The 13682-nt window shown below is 32.0% G+C and overlaps 2 protein-coding genes across 3 annotated transcripts in view; one reads left to right on the top strand and one right to left on the bottom strand.

The window, feature by feature from the left end:
- LOC144853626 (peptidyl-prolyl cis-trans isomerase B-like) overlaps positions 1 to 13682 on the top strand; it is a 45218-nt gene that overhangs the window by 4885 nt on the left and 26651 nt on the right. The gene's annotated exons all lie outside the window — the stretch shown is intronic.
- Positions 35 to 13682, bottom strand: part of LOC144854724 (ras GTPase-activating protein 1-like) — a 29201-nt gene continuing 15553 nt past the window's right edge. For both annotated transcript variants that reach the window (XM_078712677.1, XM_078712678.1), the window contains 15 exons: positions 13487 to 13634; positions 12800 to 12878; positions 12110 to 12245; positions 11722 to 11804; positions 11155 to 11313; positions 10626 to 10855; positions 9893 to 10142; positions 9519 to 9678; positions 8785 to 8927; positions 7986 to 8101; positions 7578 to 7664; positions 7421 to 7488; positions 7001 to 7095; positions 5699 to 5902; positions 35 to 4998 (listed from right to left, as the gene is read on the bottom strand). In XM_078712677.1, the coding sequence (XP_078568803.1) occupies positions 4882 to 4998; positions 5699 to 5902; positions 7001 to 7095; positions 7421 to 7488; positions 7578 to 7664; positions 7986 to 8101; positions 8785 to 8927; positions 9519 to 9678; positions 9893 to 10142; positions 10626 to 10855; positions 11155 to 11313; positions 11722 to 11804; positions 12110 to 12245; positions 12800 to 12878; positions 13487 to 13634 (2075 nt within the window). In that variant the 3' untranslated portion in view covers positions 35 to 4881. The remainder of the gene's footprint in view (positions 4999 to 5698; positions 5903 to 7000; positions 7096 to 7420; positions 7489 to 7577; positions 7665 to 7985; positions 8102 to 8784; positions 8928 to 9518; positions 9679 to 9892; positions 10143 to 10625; positions 10856 to 11154; positions 11314 to 11721; positions 11805 to 12109; positions 12246 to 12799; positions 12879 to 13486; positions 13635 to 13682) is intronic.

The raw sequence follows: 13682 nt of genomic DNA, 5'->3' as shown, positions 1-13682 counted from the left end.
ACGGATTTTTATGGCTATTTTAACTTACAAAAACACACAACAAATGTTTTTTCTACACTTTTATTTCTTCACTTCCTCTCGCTATATTTGGTATCTGATCTTTTCATACACACATCATTTTGAACCATATTAATTGTTCACTTTCTACATTAACACATCCGGTCTAAAACCTGACCAGTGCAGTTATAAGTTGATCATTTTCAGTTCTCAAAAACCAAGACAGACTTCATAAATGTGTAACAATACAGAATTCACTACTACTCACTATCAAAATTGTCTAGTGGAAAAGGGGTACAGAGGAAAAAACATTTTTTACCTATCTTACTCAAAATCCTGTCATTGAAGAAATGTAACATAGGATATATGCAATAAAGAGTAGTATTAATATACTGTAGTACACTGTATATTTTCCCATGGTACAGTCCACGTTTTACTGTGTCTGTATATTCACACGGTTAAAATAAACATTGCTTATCTTTTCAAAATTAATAATTAGCAGGGTAAAATTAAATCTATAAAACCATATGTCAATTACAAGAGAACTTTGAAATATGTTCTTTTTATATTTTATGTAAGCCTTTGAAATGAAATTATTAAAAATTCCATACACCAGATGGGGACAAAATTCTACAAGCATTCTCATGCATTTGATACATTTCATGACTGTGTGGGAACTGTTTCTTACCAAGTAGACTTTCCCCAATCATGAATTTGAATCATGAATGACATTTTTTTAAACCAACATTGAGCGGAATAGCATAACTACCATGCTGCAACATCTTGTTAGGAACGACCTCCGCAAGGGATGACGGAATTCTAAATTGTAATTCTAAACAGGTAATTGCACATTCCCACGAATTTGTATCCCTCTCTTCATGGAATGGTCAAATCAATTGGCAAATATTTCAATATTAAACTAAATATCATAAATGGGCAAACACAGGAATTACATATGACGTTGAACTAAATGATTTTATAATGAAATATAGTATAAAAACAGTACTGAAAACAACTAAATAAATGATCATACAGTCACTATTAAATCTAAACATAATATAAAATAGCAAATCAATTCTGATATTTAAAGAATACAACAGATTATTTATTATATTGAATTCAAATTAAATAATTAAAAAAAAAGATTATTGTATACAAAATTGTATTGTTTTAATTAATTAATTGGGTAATGTTGTTTTTCATTATTTACAACATATTTATACAATAGGAGTTTATCAATAATATATGGAGTCAAAATAACTATAAATTTACCATTTTGAAATAATTAATACCATACAGTAAGTTATACACAACATAGGCCTACAGCTAATATTGTAAGTTCTAATATCAAATGCTATTGAACAGAATCTAAAAAGAATTGAATTTTATATTACCCATTGGAACCAAGAATGTGACCCTCTTATAAGGATGTCTGCAATTTAGGAATTCTGCTGCAGTACACCCTTTTTAGCCTACTAGTACAAATTGTACTTGGGTTCAATGAAACTGTATGTACCTTTGATTTCTTCTCTAGATTTTTATGCTAACTTATTTCATTTTCTATGGTATTTTATTTTTAAAATGACCACATTCTCTGACATATCCATGCAAGTAAAGGCCTTAATCTATACTGGGAATAAGTCTTAAAAAATGAAACACTGTTTTAAATAATTAAATATATAGGTATAAAATATAACTGATAGCATGAACATTATTTGATGAAGTATAACCAATCCAGTTTGTCATAACCATTGGATCATTACCCACATGTAGAAAAGTTATACCCGTTTCACATCGCCTAGCAAATGTGATTTTACACACACCAGGGGCATACACAATATATATGTATTGAACACGTATGGTAACACCCCCATGTGGGTTGAACACCAGAGTTGTATTAGTCGATGCGAAAGAGCTATTAGATTGTAATATGTAGCACCTAAAACTACAATTCAATAGAGAGCACCGATCATGCACATGTGTACAAACCAACCAGAGTTGTGATAACTTCAACAATTAACCTCAATTTCTCCACAATTATGCTGATTGGTAGTAACATGAAAATGATTACGAGATTGGAAAATGTCTCATAGTCAATCCAGATGATATTGATCATATAGATATCATAAACCACTAGAAACATAGGATCAATGCTCAAAATGTGTGCCAACATGGCAAGGAACCATCAAATATGTCTGCATCAATCAGCCAATCACGTACCAGTTTTGCACCATTTATATTCTATAAAAGATCTTAAAAAATATGTAAACATTTATATTTTTGAAGACTTTTGAACAAGAAATTATCATATTGCCATTAAACAATAGTTCATTTCACGATTTATGTGGTTCTTATAATACTTTAGATTATTATCTTTATGTATTAAACATATTTTTGATCAGATATCATGATGGCCATGTTTTAGTTTCGTTCTCCTAATCGCCTTAACTCAATTACCTTCTAGTGGTTTATAATACCTGTTTGGTTCTAATGTTTTTTTATTGTCGTGTATTGCAAAAAAAAAATTAAACAAGGCGGATTAGTTGCACAATTCAATGACTTAGTAAAATACTGTCAATATTCTCTTAAAATTATTCACAATGACAACATCACGTCAAGTAATTACAAATCGTTTTTAAACTGTGTTTACTCTACGAAGAAAATTTAAAATTTAAAATACTGATATTTTTATACACACCAAACAATGTTGAAATCACATGATTATTACATACCTTATTATTAACAAATCAAAATTACTATCATTGGTATTGCATGAAATGTTAAGAGGTGAAAGGTCAATAGGTTAAACTTAGTGCAGGTTCTGTGTGCTTTCTACTCATATGGTTTTATAACTATGCATAGAAAAGTGTGGATACAAGCACAAATTTGAGAATCATTAGTGTTAAGTAGAATACAAGAGCCTGTTAACATGCAAACTATAAGCAATCAGACTCCTAACATGATTTCATAAATATAATACGCAGTCTGTAGCGATAATTACCAATTTACACAATTGCTCTGACTAGCTGATACACTATATGGACATCAGGAATGGGTTTGACATAGAGGCTAAAAGTTAAAAAGTGTTCACCCAGGCTATACAATGTTCACCTTTTTCCAGTGGACAGGGACCTAACTAGCCTAACAGGACCCAAGACAACAAACAATTCACAGGCATGTATTAGCAACGCTTTCTTCCAGAAGACATGGACATACATAGCCTAATGCAGGCCTGTTCTAGCATGAACATTTGCATTAGTCAACTTTATACACTTTTCAGAAGTTCATTGCATTTCAATTTGTTAGCAATTGGAACCCAATCCCATTGGTATTGTGATATATGACAGTGGTGTACAAAAGTTCACCAATAAATAATTGATATTGCAACTTCTACCGGTTGTTTTTAATATTTATTTCTAGAAAAAACCCTTGGCACTTTACACATGTGAACTGTAACCCATGGTGAAACAATAAACTATACTACAACATACTGTTATTGTCTTTCCCCTTGTCTTGGAAAACAGATGATAGAATACATAATAAAATAACCTAGAAATTAATATCACACTATTTGTAAACAAACACTATTTTGCTGTTTGTTTACAACTGTATGAATGGATATTTAAATTTAAAATTAAAGCTGTTTAAATATGATTACTAGACATTATTATTTCATTAAATGAAACATGAAGCACCAAAGATAAAAAGATAAATGGTAAAGGTTTCTGGTAGTATAGTAGTGGTACACGTATTTTACATAATTCTACTGACATGCTTTATACTTTGAGCCTTACTACATTTTAAAAGTGTTAACTTAAGCATAGAAATAAGTTACAAATTGTACTACCCGATTGTATGTCTCTCTTGATATTAACATTTTCAATTTTGTTTTACCAACAATTTTTATATGCTATTGAAAAAATACTGATCTGATAATTATAGTGGTATGCTATAGACTTTTAAAATGTTATTGAATCTATCAAAAATGTTGTGTTTGTGCTTCTTTATGCGTGCAAGACATTTTAAAAAGGCAAATCTTCATAAAAATTCCTGGACTGTTGCCATTAGATTTTGGTTTGGATCAGGTTGCTTATTACTTATTAATTATTATTACCAATAAAAACAAAAAGTATTGGTTTCTTTTCTATGTTAATATTATTTTCAAGTTTTTTTCCAATATGAGTATTATGTAATTATTATTTGGTATTGATAACTTTTGTTCTACAGACAGACACAGATTGGCAACAAAAGTTATACTCTGCAGACATCCAAAGTGGAAAGGTTAAAGTATGTGTGGACGTACAGTATGCCTCTATGCTGTTTAGATTTAGAAGTACTACAATAGAAATAAATATATACAAACAAATCTTGATTGTCTCCTCTGATACTTATACAATTCTGAATTTCATTCAAGACATATTTTATGCCTTTTTTATGGATTCAAAATGAATATGTCACTATCAATAATTTAATTATCTGATTTTGCTTGATGTTATTCTTGATTCATCTTTACCTGTATATAACAATGTGTATTCTCTCCATCTTGGAAGCATTTATTTTAAAAAGGAAAACAAAAATCAGTTTATTTCAATATAACCATTATAAAAACATGTTGGTAGTTAAAATTGAATATTGGTTGAACAATTAAAAACGTATAATACACAAAAGCTGTATTGAATTATTACCTTTCAAGAGACATAAATGCAAGCATACAGAAAACAAATATTTTATATAATTTGGTTCAATATATAACCACAAACTTAAAAGAAAAGAAAAATAAATTAGCACTTAAAATAAAATTGCATCATTCCTACTGAGTTGTTCCTTGGTTGTCTTTTTGTCCACAATATTTTGGTTTCCATTTTGGTTACGATTGCACCCTGATCATGACACAGTGTTGTATGTTTCTTTGCCAGCCTGCTTAGCTTGCGCTCTCCCCATGTACTGGTTCTTCTTATTTGTCAGCTGCTCTGTCACTGCTAGTAACTTCTTTAAACTTGGCTAAAAAAAAACAGACAGAAAATGTTTACATTTTTCGTTTAAAGTTTCAAAAGAACGATTTTCTGAGAAAACGGTTTTATAAAAAGGTCGAGTTACAACTAAAAATTGCTTCAGGCAAACAGTTTTTAAAACAGATATTAGATGATCGAGACCAGAATCAATGAGTTTTTAAAATCATATTTAAAAGTAAGTTTTTTTTTCTTTTAATTTGGATCCGTTTCTGCTAAATAACTTCTTTTAAAATACAGTATTTTAAAACCTGTAGTCTATTGCTAATCAGAGACAGGCCCAACCTCTATTGAAGTTGTGAGTTACAACCCTGGCCCCCTAAAAAAAAACCAACTATTTTATCTGAAAACATTAATCCGAATCCGACTAATTCAAAAGCCTTCCTATTGATCAAGTAGATGCTTTGACCAAGGCAACTCAACAGGACACTGTGCCAAGATAGGAACTCATAACAGTCCTTTGATCTTATGTCTGGCTGTAAAAATACCAACAGTACTGTACTATGTACATATTTTCAGCAACCTGCAGTGTCTGTTAAGGAGCGTGGGACTGATCATGGCAGCCACAGATAAACCCTTTGATCTCCGGAGCTCAGAATCCTGTTATTAGATTGCCTTGCTTTTGACCAATAAACTCTGGCATACTATACTACATATATTTTATTTATTTTACCAATGTTTAAGTACTATACCTGTGATTGACTTAATTTTTGTAAGTCTTTGATGTGGAATACACAGATCTGGTGAAGAGCAGCTAGCTGACGGGCTAAATCAATGGTGTTGTTATCGGGTGGTGCAGGACATTTCTTTACACTTTGTGCTAACTCGTTTAGAAAATGTACCATACGACCTTTGTTAAGGACTATGAAAGGATTTAATGCTTCCATATAAGGTTCCTGGAAATTAATCATTAATTAATTAATATTATCCACATTGTGTTAACTTCAATTGTTCGTTATTTTCATGTTTAATTACATAAATGAATGATTCTATAATAGAGAGATTTCGATTTGCGATGACCAACAAGCATAATGTTAATTCATTGTGCATATGCATTGACATTGGGATGCGATTCCTCCCACACTTTGACACAGTTTTGAAGGTTTCTAGGTCTAGACGACACATTTGTGATGACCAACAAGCATTATGTTAATTCATTGTGCATATGCATTGATATTGGGATGTGATTCCTCTCACACCTCGACATAATTTTGATGGTTTATAGGTCTAGACGACACATTTGTGATGACCAACAAGCATTATGTTAATTCATTGTGCATATGCATTGATATTGGGATGTGATTCCTCTCACACCTCGACATAATTTTGATGGTTTATAGGTCTAGACGACACATTTGTGATGACCAACAAGCATTATGTTAATTCATTGTGCATATGCATTGATATTGGGATGTGATTCCTCTCACACCTCGACATAGTTTTGATGGTTTATAGGTCTAGACGACACATTTGTGATGACCAACAACCATTATGTTAATTCATTGTGCATATGCATTGATATTGGGATGTGATTCCTCTCACACCTCGACATAATTTTGATGGTTTATAGGTCTAGACGACACATTTGTGATGACCAACAAGCATTATGTTAATTCATTGTGCATATGCATTGATATTGGGATGTGATTCCTCTCACACCTCGACATAATTTTGATGGTTTATAGGTCTAGACGACACATTTGTGATGACCAACAACCATTATGTTAATTCATTGTGCATATGCATTGATATTTGGATGTGATTCCTCTCACACCTCGACATAGTTTTGATGGTTTATAGGTCTAGACGACACATATTTTGACCTGACCTAAGTTGTCGGTCAACATAAATCAAAAGCTCACTAATAATAAGAAAATATTACCAATAGTGAATAAAATGATAATTATAGTATTGGAGTAAGGTTGTTTTGTTGCTATCAAGTTCTAATTTAGTTGAAATAATAGTCTAAGCATTTAACAACTTTCTAAACTTACTTTGTAGTTTGCACCAAACTCCACCTGATTGGCCAAGTTTTGTATCGCCTTAGCAACTATTGTTAATGTTCGACTTGCCATTGGTGATGGAGCATCTATTGAACCAAAGCAAAAACATGCTTTACAAAATACTCAAATAACTCAACATCGGAAATGGCAAACCTCAACTTAATCTTGAATAAAAATTGCTATACAACATTCTCATAATGGATCACTCATTTATCAACATTCACTAACAGCAAAGAATACAGTATAACTTTTGATTTGATTTTATTTATTTCGATACCATTCAAGTAAAAATACAGATAAAAAGAACAGCAATCGTAATGGTATGATACCAGGGATAGCCATCTAAATCCCCAAAAAGGATTTACTACATTAGTCTTGAAAGAAATACAACTGGAAATATGTTATACTTACCAGAAACAATGTTAAATAATTTTGGATTTAGGATTGCAGGACAAATTAACCTCAGGAAAATAAATCCACTGAAAAATAAAAGAAAACAATACTTATTTAGTGTTCCTGATACATGTGAATGAATTGAAATTGTTGCAAGTTATGTAGTCTATCTCACCTTACAACCCTAGCATGTACTATTTCATCACTCGGCCATTTTGATTTGACATCACGTTGTAAACAACCACACAAATACCTCAATGCTCTGAATAAAAAAAAATTAATTAAGGCTGTAGATTTAAAAAAACCAAACTCAAAAAACAGTGTGTATTACTAAAACATTCATAGTTATAAAAAAAAACAATTTCGAGTTAATCAATGTATATAATATGCAATTTTTTAAACTAATGATGATGAGATGGTAAAGAAAACAACCCTTAATAAGATTCTTGGCAGAACTGTTCAAGTGTGTCTTGACCTTTGATCTGTATTATTTTCTGTTTGCTTGTTTGTTTTTTTTGCTAAAAGGAATAAAATAAAAAATAAAATAAATAAGGAGGTAAGAACATAAGAAATTGATACTTACGGAGGACAGAAGTTTGTTGATTTAAAAATTGATTCTGTGATTTCCGTTAAAAACCCTACAAGATGTTCAAGATTCACAGATACATCTGCTCCTTTCTCCAACTTTGCTGGATTCAACTGAAATGGAAAAAAATAATAATAAATTTCACCTGAGTATGCTAAACTTTAGTTATAGTAATACATCTGTCTTTTCATTGTTACAAGTCTGCTAGCAAAATGAAATTATTGAGTGTATTATGGTATCATTTAAATTAACTTAAATTATTCAGGCTTCATTACAATAGATGGATGATCCTGATATTATCTGATATTGCATACTTTTTTCTTTTTTTAATATATACTTATATTTTTAAATAAAAAGCAAAATTGAATTTAATTACCAAGATAGTCCCATAGTATGAAATGTTGTTAAAATTAAGGAATGGTTTTATACTAGTATAAAAAAATCTTGTATCTGAACTTAGCCTAAATTAATGGGGTGGGATTACACAGTATTAGATTATACAGCTTCATTCTTTATACATTTCTTTTATTCATGTTTTTAAAAAAAATTTTTCAAGGGCAAATTATTCAGCCTTTTAGCTTAGTGTTTTTCAACATTAAAATGTTGTAAAAATCGATTAGAATTCATCTGGATTAGTCAACATGATCTTGATTTAGTTGCGGTTTAGTTTAAAAGCATTTCTACAGGTTATAATTAAAAGTTTAAGACTAAAATGGGTTTTAGAAAAATGGCCATAAAGTCTTTTAATGTTTGTATGTATTTGTGTAAAGCAAATTCATTACTGACACTTTCTTACCTCACAGGACTGTTTGGCATCCATAATTTTCTTAACAACTTCTCTCAAAGCTCTGTGAATAAACGACTGGGCAGATGTTCGCATATACCTGTCCATTAATGTTGTGGCTAGTGTGTTGGCCCGAAACAGGGTTGTCTGGCCCTCTGAAAATACAAAAATAATATATGGTACAGCATTACAATATTATGAAAAAGGATTTATATACATATCATTATGTATAAGAAATCAATTGAAAGAAGGCTTCATTAGCAAAAATTCATTCTTGGGATAAAATGTCACTACTTGTCTTCAAATTCAAATTCCATAAAGTCGTCTAACTTTACAATTTCTTCTATGTTTTCTTTTTTATTTGATTTGATTGTTGACAGCATTTTGTATAAACAAAATGGCCACTATTTTCATACAATAGTGCTGTATCTTTGTAAGAATGTATGGTTTATATTAGCTCTAATGCAACATCTTTTTGAAACTTTTTTCTGCAGTTTTTCCCTTTTTAAAATGTTATTGTCTATGAAATTCAATTTAATTTTTACTAGTAAATACAATAGTTATTTTATCTTATCTCCCCTAAAGCTCTGTCTACACTATCAAACCTGTTTGACAAAAAAAGTGTAATGTGCCCAAATATGGTAGTAATATGACATCATCATGTCCATATAATTTTGTCACATAAAGTTTGATAGTGTAGACAGAGCTTTACAAATACACTTGTTCATAGACAATCAATGACATACCTTCATGTTCTATTTCCCTTCTATTTAGTGCTTCTAGCAGTCCAATTTCTTGACCCTCTCGTCTAAAGATATCTAAAATTACCCCAGCCAGCTGTGGTCTATCCTTAACACATGCCTCTTCTAGAGCATATATAATGTGATGATCTTCAGCTAAAATCAGCTATTTGAAAGAAAAGTAAACTCAATTTAGTTTGCTTTTTTGTACAGTGTATACAGTATACCCAACATGAAATCATCAGATATTATTATTTATAAATTATTTCAGACACACAAAAGAATTTCACATTCGAGTTAACAAGGCCTGCAGATAACAATGGATGCATTTTAAATATTTATTTGATATAACTTCAACCATAAATTGTTTTAAAAATTACCTCTTTGAGTCCCTTATATTCTTCAAGTGGCATCAGTAGTTCCTGTACAAACTGAATCTTCGCTCTAATTGAGCCCATCTCTCCTTTGCTCTGTGATGCAACGGATATAAGTGGGTACCAATCGTCCACAGACTGACCACTTGGTAACTTCTCAAGCAGAACGGTTGTCCGACACACAGGAATGGCCTTTGCTTTCTTGCTACCATTACACACATCAATAGTAAATGAATCAATGTCATCTGGAAAATCACTGAGATAAAAACACATACTTTGTTAAGTAAAGTGAAAGACTGATTAAAAATAGTAAACAATATTTTTTATAAAATAAGTCTACTAAAATATGTTACATATACCGTATATCCTCTGGTATAATTCCACCCGCCTAGAACACAAAATTGGGCAGATTTTACCCTGGTTCATGAAAAAAACGATTGGTAAGCATTTTTTGTAAAAACTCATCTGAACTTCCTAGAGAAGGGCCTACATCCAGAGCAAAAGTCAACATTGGGAATATACCTGGGGATATGCTTGTTTGTGAAATCAGACAAAAAGTAGGGGAGGTGGGATTAGACCTGAAGTGGGATTATAACCGAGGATAAACGGTATATATATGGTACATGATTATTTTGTATTTTCTTGGGAGTGACTAGATTGATTTATGAATCTCTCGAAACATGAATTTTGCATTAAAAACAAAACTTACAATGCCCCCATATGCTAAATAATCACTTACTCATAAATGAATTCTTCATTCCATATAGGTCTATTGCCCTCTTGTACTTGAGTTCTAGCCACCTTAACATCATTCAGTGATATCACACAGTAGGGGTGTGGAAGTTGTTTGGCAGGCATTTTATGAGCTTCAAGGACTGTCAAAGCAAGGCTCTTCAGCTGCTTTAGACCAGACTTGTTTGCCGGCCTAGCTACTCGAGAACAGTACGACCTGATAGCTTGTATCCAAGCCTAGAAAAACAATTTATAATGTACTACATATTTTCATTCATCAAGCAATAAACATCACTTGTACTCTGTGAAAATAACAATAGACTATGATATGCTATTACAAGATTAGAATTAAACACATTAAACTATTTTGGCTATGATAAAAATACTCATACTTAGCAGAGTAAAAGGATTTGAACCAGAACCATTGGATTAGTTGAAAATCATAACCCCCAAGCCATACTGCCATTACATTATTTATTGATACATTATTAGTATTATTACATAACTGTATAACTTTGTTACTTGTTTGTACATACCTGTGTAAGTTCTGTGGTTTCTGCATTCAAAAAGAAATTAGTTACGTCGTTCATAGCACGTACAACAATCTGGAAGCAGTTAGGGCGCCCAAACAGACTCTCATGTACAGTGTACACTGAACTGTAGCTCAGATCAATCAAGCCCTTTGGCCGTGTTTTCTAGAAAATTTATTAGAAAGATATAAAACAGGCGCATCAAATGCAAACAAATTCACAAGTTAAAATATGGTGCTGATAAACTAGTCTTATTTCAGGATGTATTTAATAATATTTCTAATAAAAGAGATTTGAAAAAAGTTTAAAACAAATTTAATAATTCTGTTAAGATTGTATTGTTCAGATTAAAATGCCATCATTAAAATCCTCTGGATGGTATGATGTACATGATTGGTTTTACTGAACTTAAAATTGATTGGTAGAGTGGTTAGGTTGTAAATCATTTAAGCATACAGGGTACATCATTTGTTTTAACAGTACAGACTCAAGACACCCACACAGGAGACTGTATGAATATACAGGGGTGAAATAATACAGTTGAACACTGTACATTTATCTGAAATACTATACCTTATCATTCTCAAAGAAGAGTAGATGTTGTTCTTGTGCGTTGAGTATGAAGTAATACTCCTTCCATTTCTTGTGTTTACTGCCTGAAAAAGAAGATAATATACAAATTAACAAATAGGCAATGTTATGTGTGGAGGTGTCGCTTGAGCCTTGATTTAAATCCTAATTTACGAGACTAATACGCGGCAACGCAAGAACGCAAGTAAATTCGACCATCACTTGGATGCAACAGACGTAGGTTCCAACACGAATAATTTGACCAATCACAAGCAATGGATTATTTGAATTGGTTGGTTAGTCAACTCACTTGCATATCATTTACGTACTTGCATTGTATCATAGTGGATACCAAGCTTAAGTGTGATGCAACTATTTTCATTTAACTTACTTTTCTTGCTGAGATGTCCCTGCATAACCGATTTATCCCCACTCATGAGATACAGACCGCTACTTCTTCGTTTGCGTATTTCCTCCATGTTTACATTTGGTCGGTCCTCAGCCTCTTGCATTAGCATTTCCGTCCTCTACAAGAAAAAAAATAAAACAATCTTGATAAATACTGTAAATAAAGAGTCAATAACTATGCTCCGATATACAGCTCTTATAACTGTAGTACAGCACAGCAAAACACATCTGATGAAAAATGTCTAGAACTGGTATATTTACACAAAAATAATAATTTAATCTGAATCCGAATATTATAGGAGTAAATTTTCTTTTTTGTTGATCCAATTAGGTACGATAGGTAAGTACAAAACGACAAGAGGGAAACAACAGGGGGACCAATGTCAACAGTGCAGTAAAACACAGCGCCCTCAACAACACTGAGGTGATGTATGCTCAGGTAGTAACTATAACAACAGCCTACTTGAAAAAGTATTAAGTATTTTTTCATTTTGTACTATTGTACTGAATTGGATTAATGAAAATTCATTCAGTTTAAGATACTGTATAAGTTATCTATGAGGTTTAGTAATATGGTATTTTAGGTTCAGGCTACTTTAACTCAATTAAAATTCTACTACCCTTGAGCTTGACTGAATTGCAGTACATTATAGTAATAACAATTTTAACTCACCATTGGTCTTACAGGCTCTGTCAAAGTATGACCATCAACAATTTCTTCTTTCATATAATGCTCTACAATTTCATCAAGGCTAAAATATGTAACATAAACATTAAGAATATCAATTCAAATTTGTAAACAGTGATTTGTAAGGGTGTCATAGCCATAGTTGAACATTTAATATGCAACTAATTTGCAGAATGACTATGTAACAAGTAATTGACGTATACTTATGGACCTTACTAGTTTAGAGAATTGAATGAGGTTCATATAATGGCTATTATGATGCCAAGTATATCACCACATTGTCCTTGAAGGATGTGTGCATCCCAATTACTTGTTTATTTTATGTCTTTAGGCACATGTGGCCAAGGATTACTAATAGTAAATTAATCACTGTCATCAGATAGGTGGTAATCCTCCTGATACAGGGGCTATCTTGTGAACCAGTTCATCGGGTTAACCCCCTACTGTAGCCCCCTCTACTGATAATTGGGTTCTTGTGGACACAGATAAACTGTGTACACTGGACCAACAATTCATAGTTCTTATCCGAAGACTTGTTCCACTACCAGAATATAAGTGAATTGGCCTGAAACCCAAGCCGATATTATTGGCACTTTAGGGACAGAAAACGGCTCCCTGGTTTGACCGCTTGGCCTAAATATAAACCAGGCTTAATGTAATGCTGTACAGTACCTGTTATAGTACCGACCACCCATCATGTACTGCTCCTGTAACTTCTGAATGCGAAATCTCTGTATAACATCTTGACCACGAAAAGACAGTGAATAATCACCAGGGTTCTTGTCACTGTTACGAATAATGAAACTCCCAATATCCCCATCTGCAGGGGAAAAAAGTACCATGGTTATTGCATGGACCTATATGTCCA

Source organism: Antedon bifida, chromosome 10, assembly GCF_963402885.1.
Source record: "Antedon bifida chromosome 10, ecAntBifi1.1, whole genome shotgun sequence".
Classification (NCBI taxonomy): Eukaryota; Metazoa; Echinodermata; class Crinoidea; order Comatulida; family Antedonidae; genus Antedon; species Antedon bifida.
The sequence above is the reverse complement of the archived record's forward strand: the minus strand, read 5'-3'. Positions and strand labels throughout refer to the sequence as shown.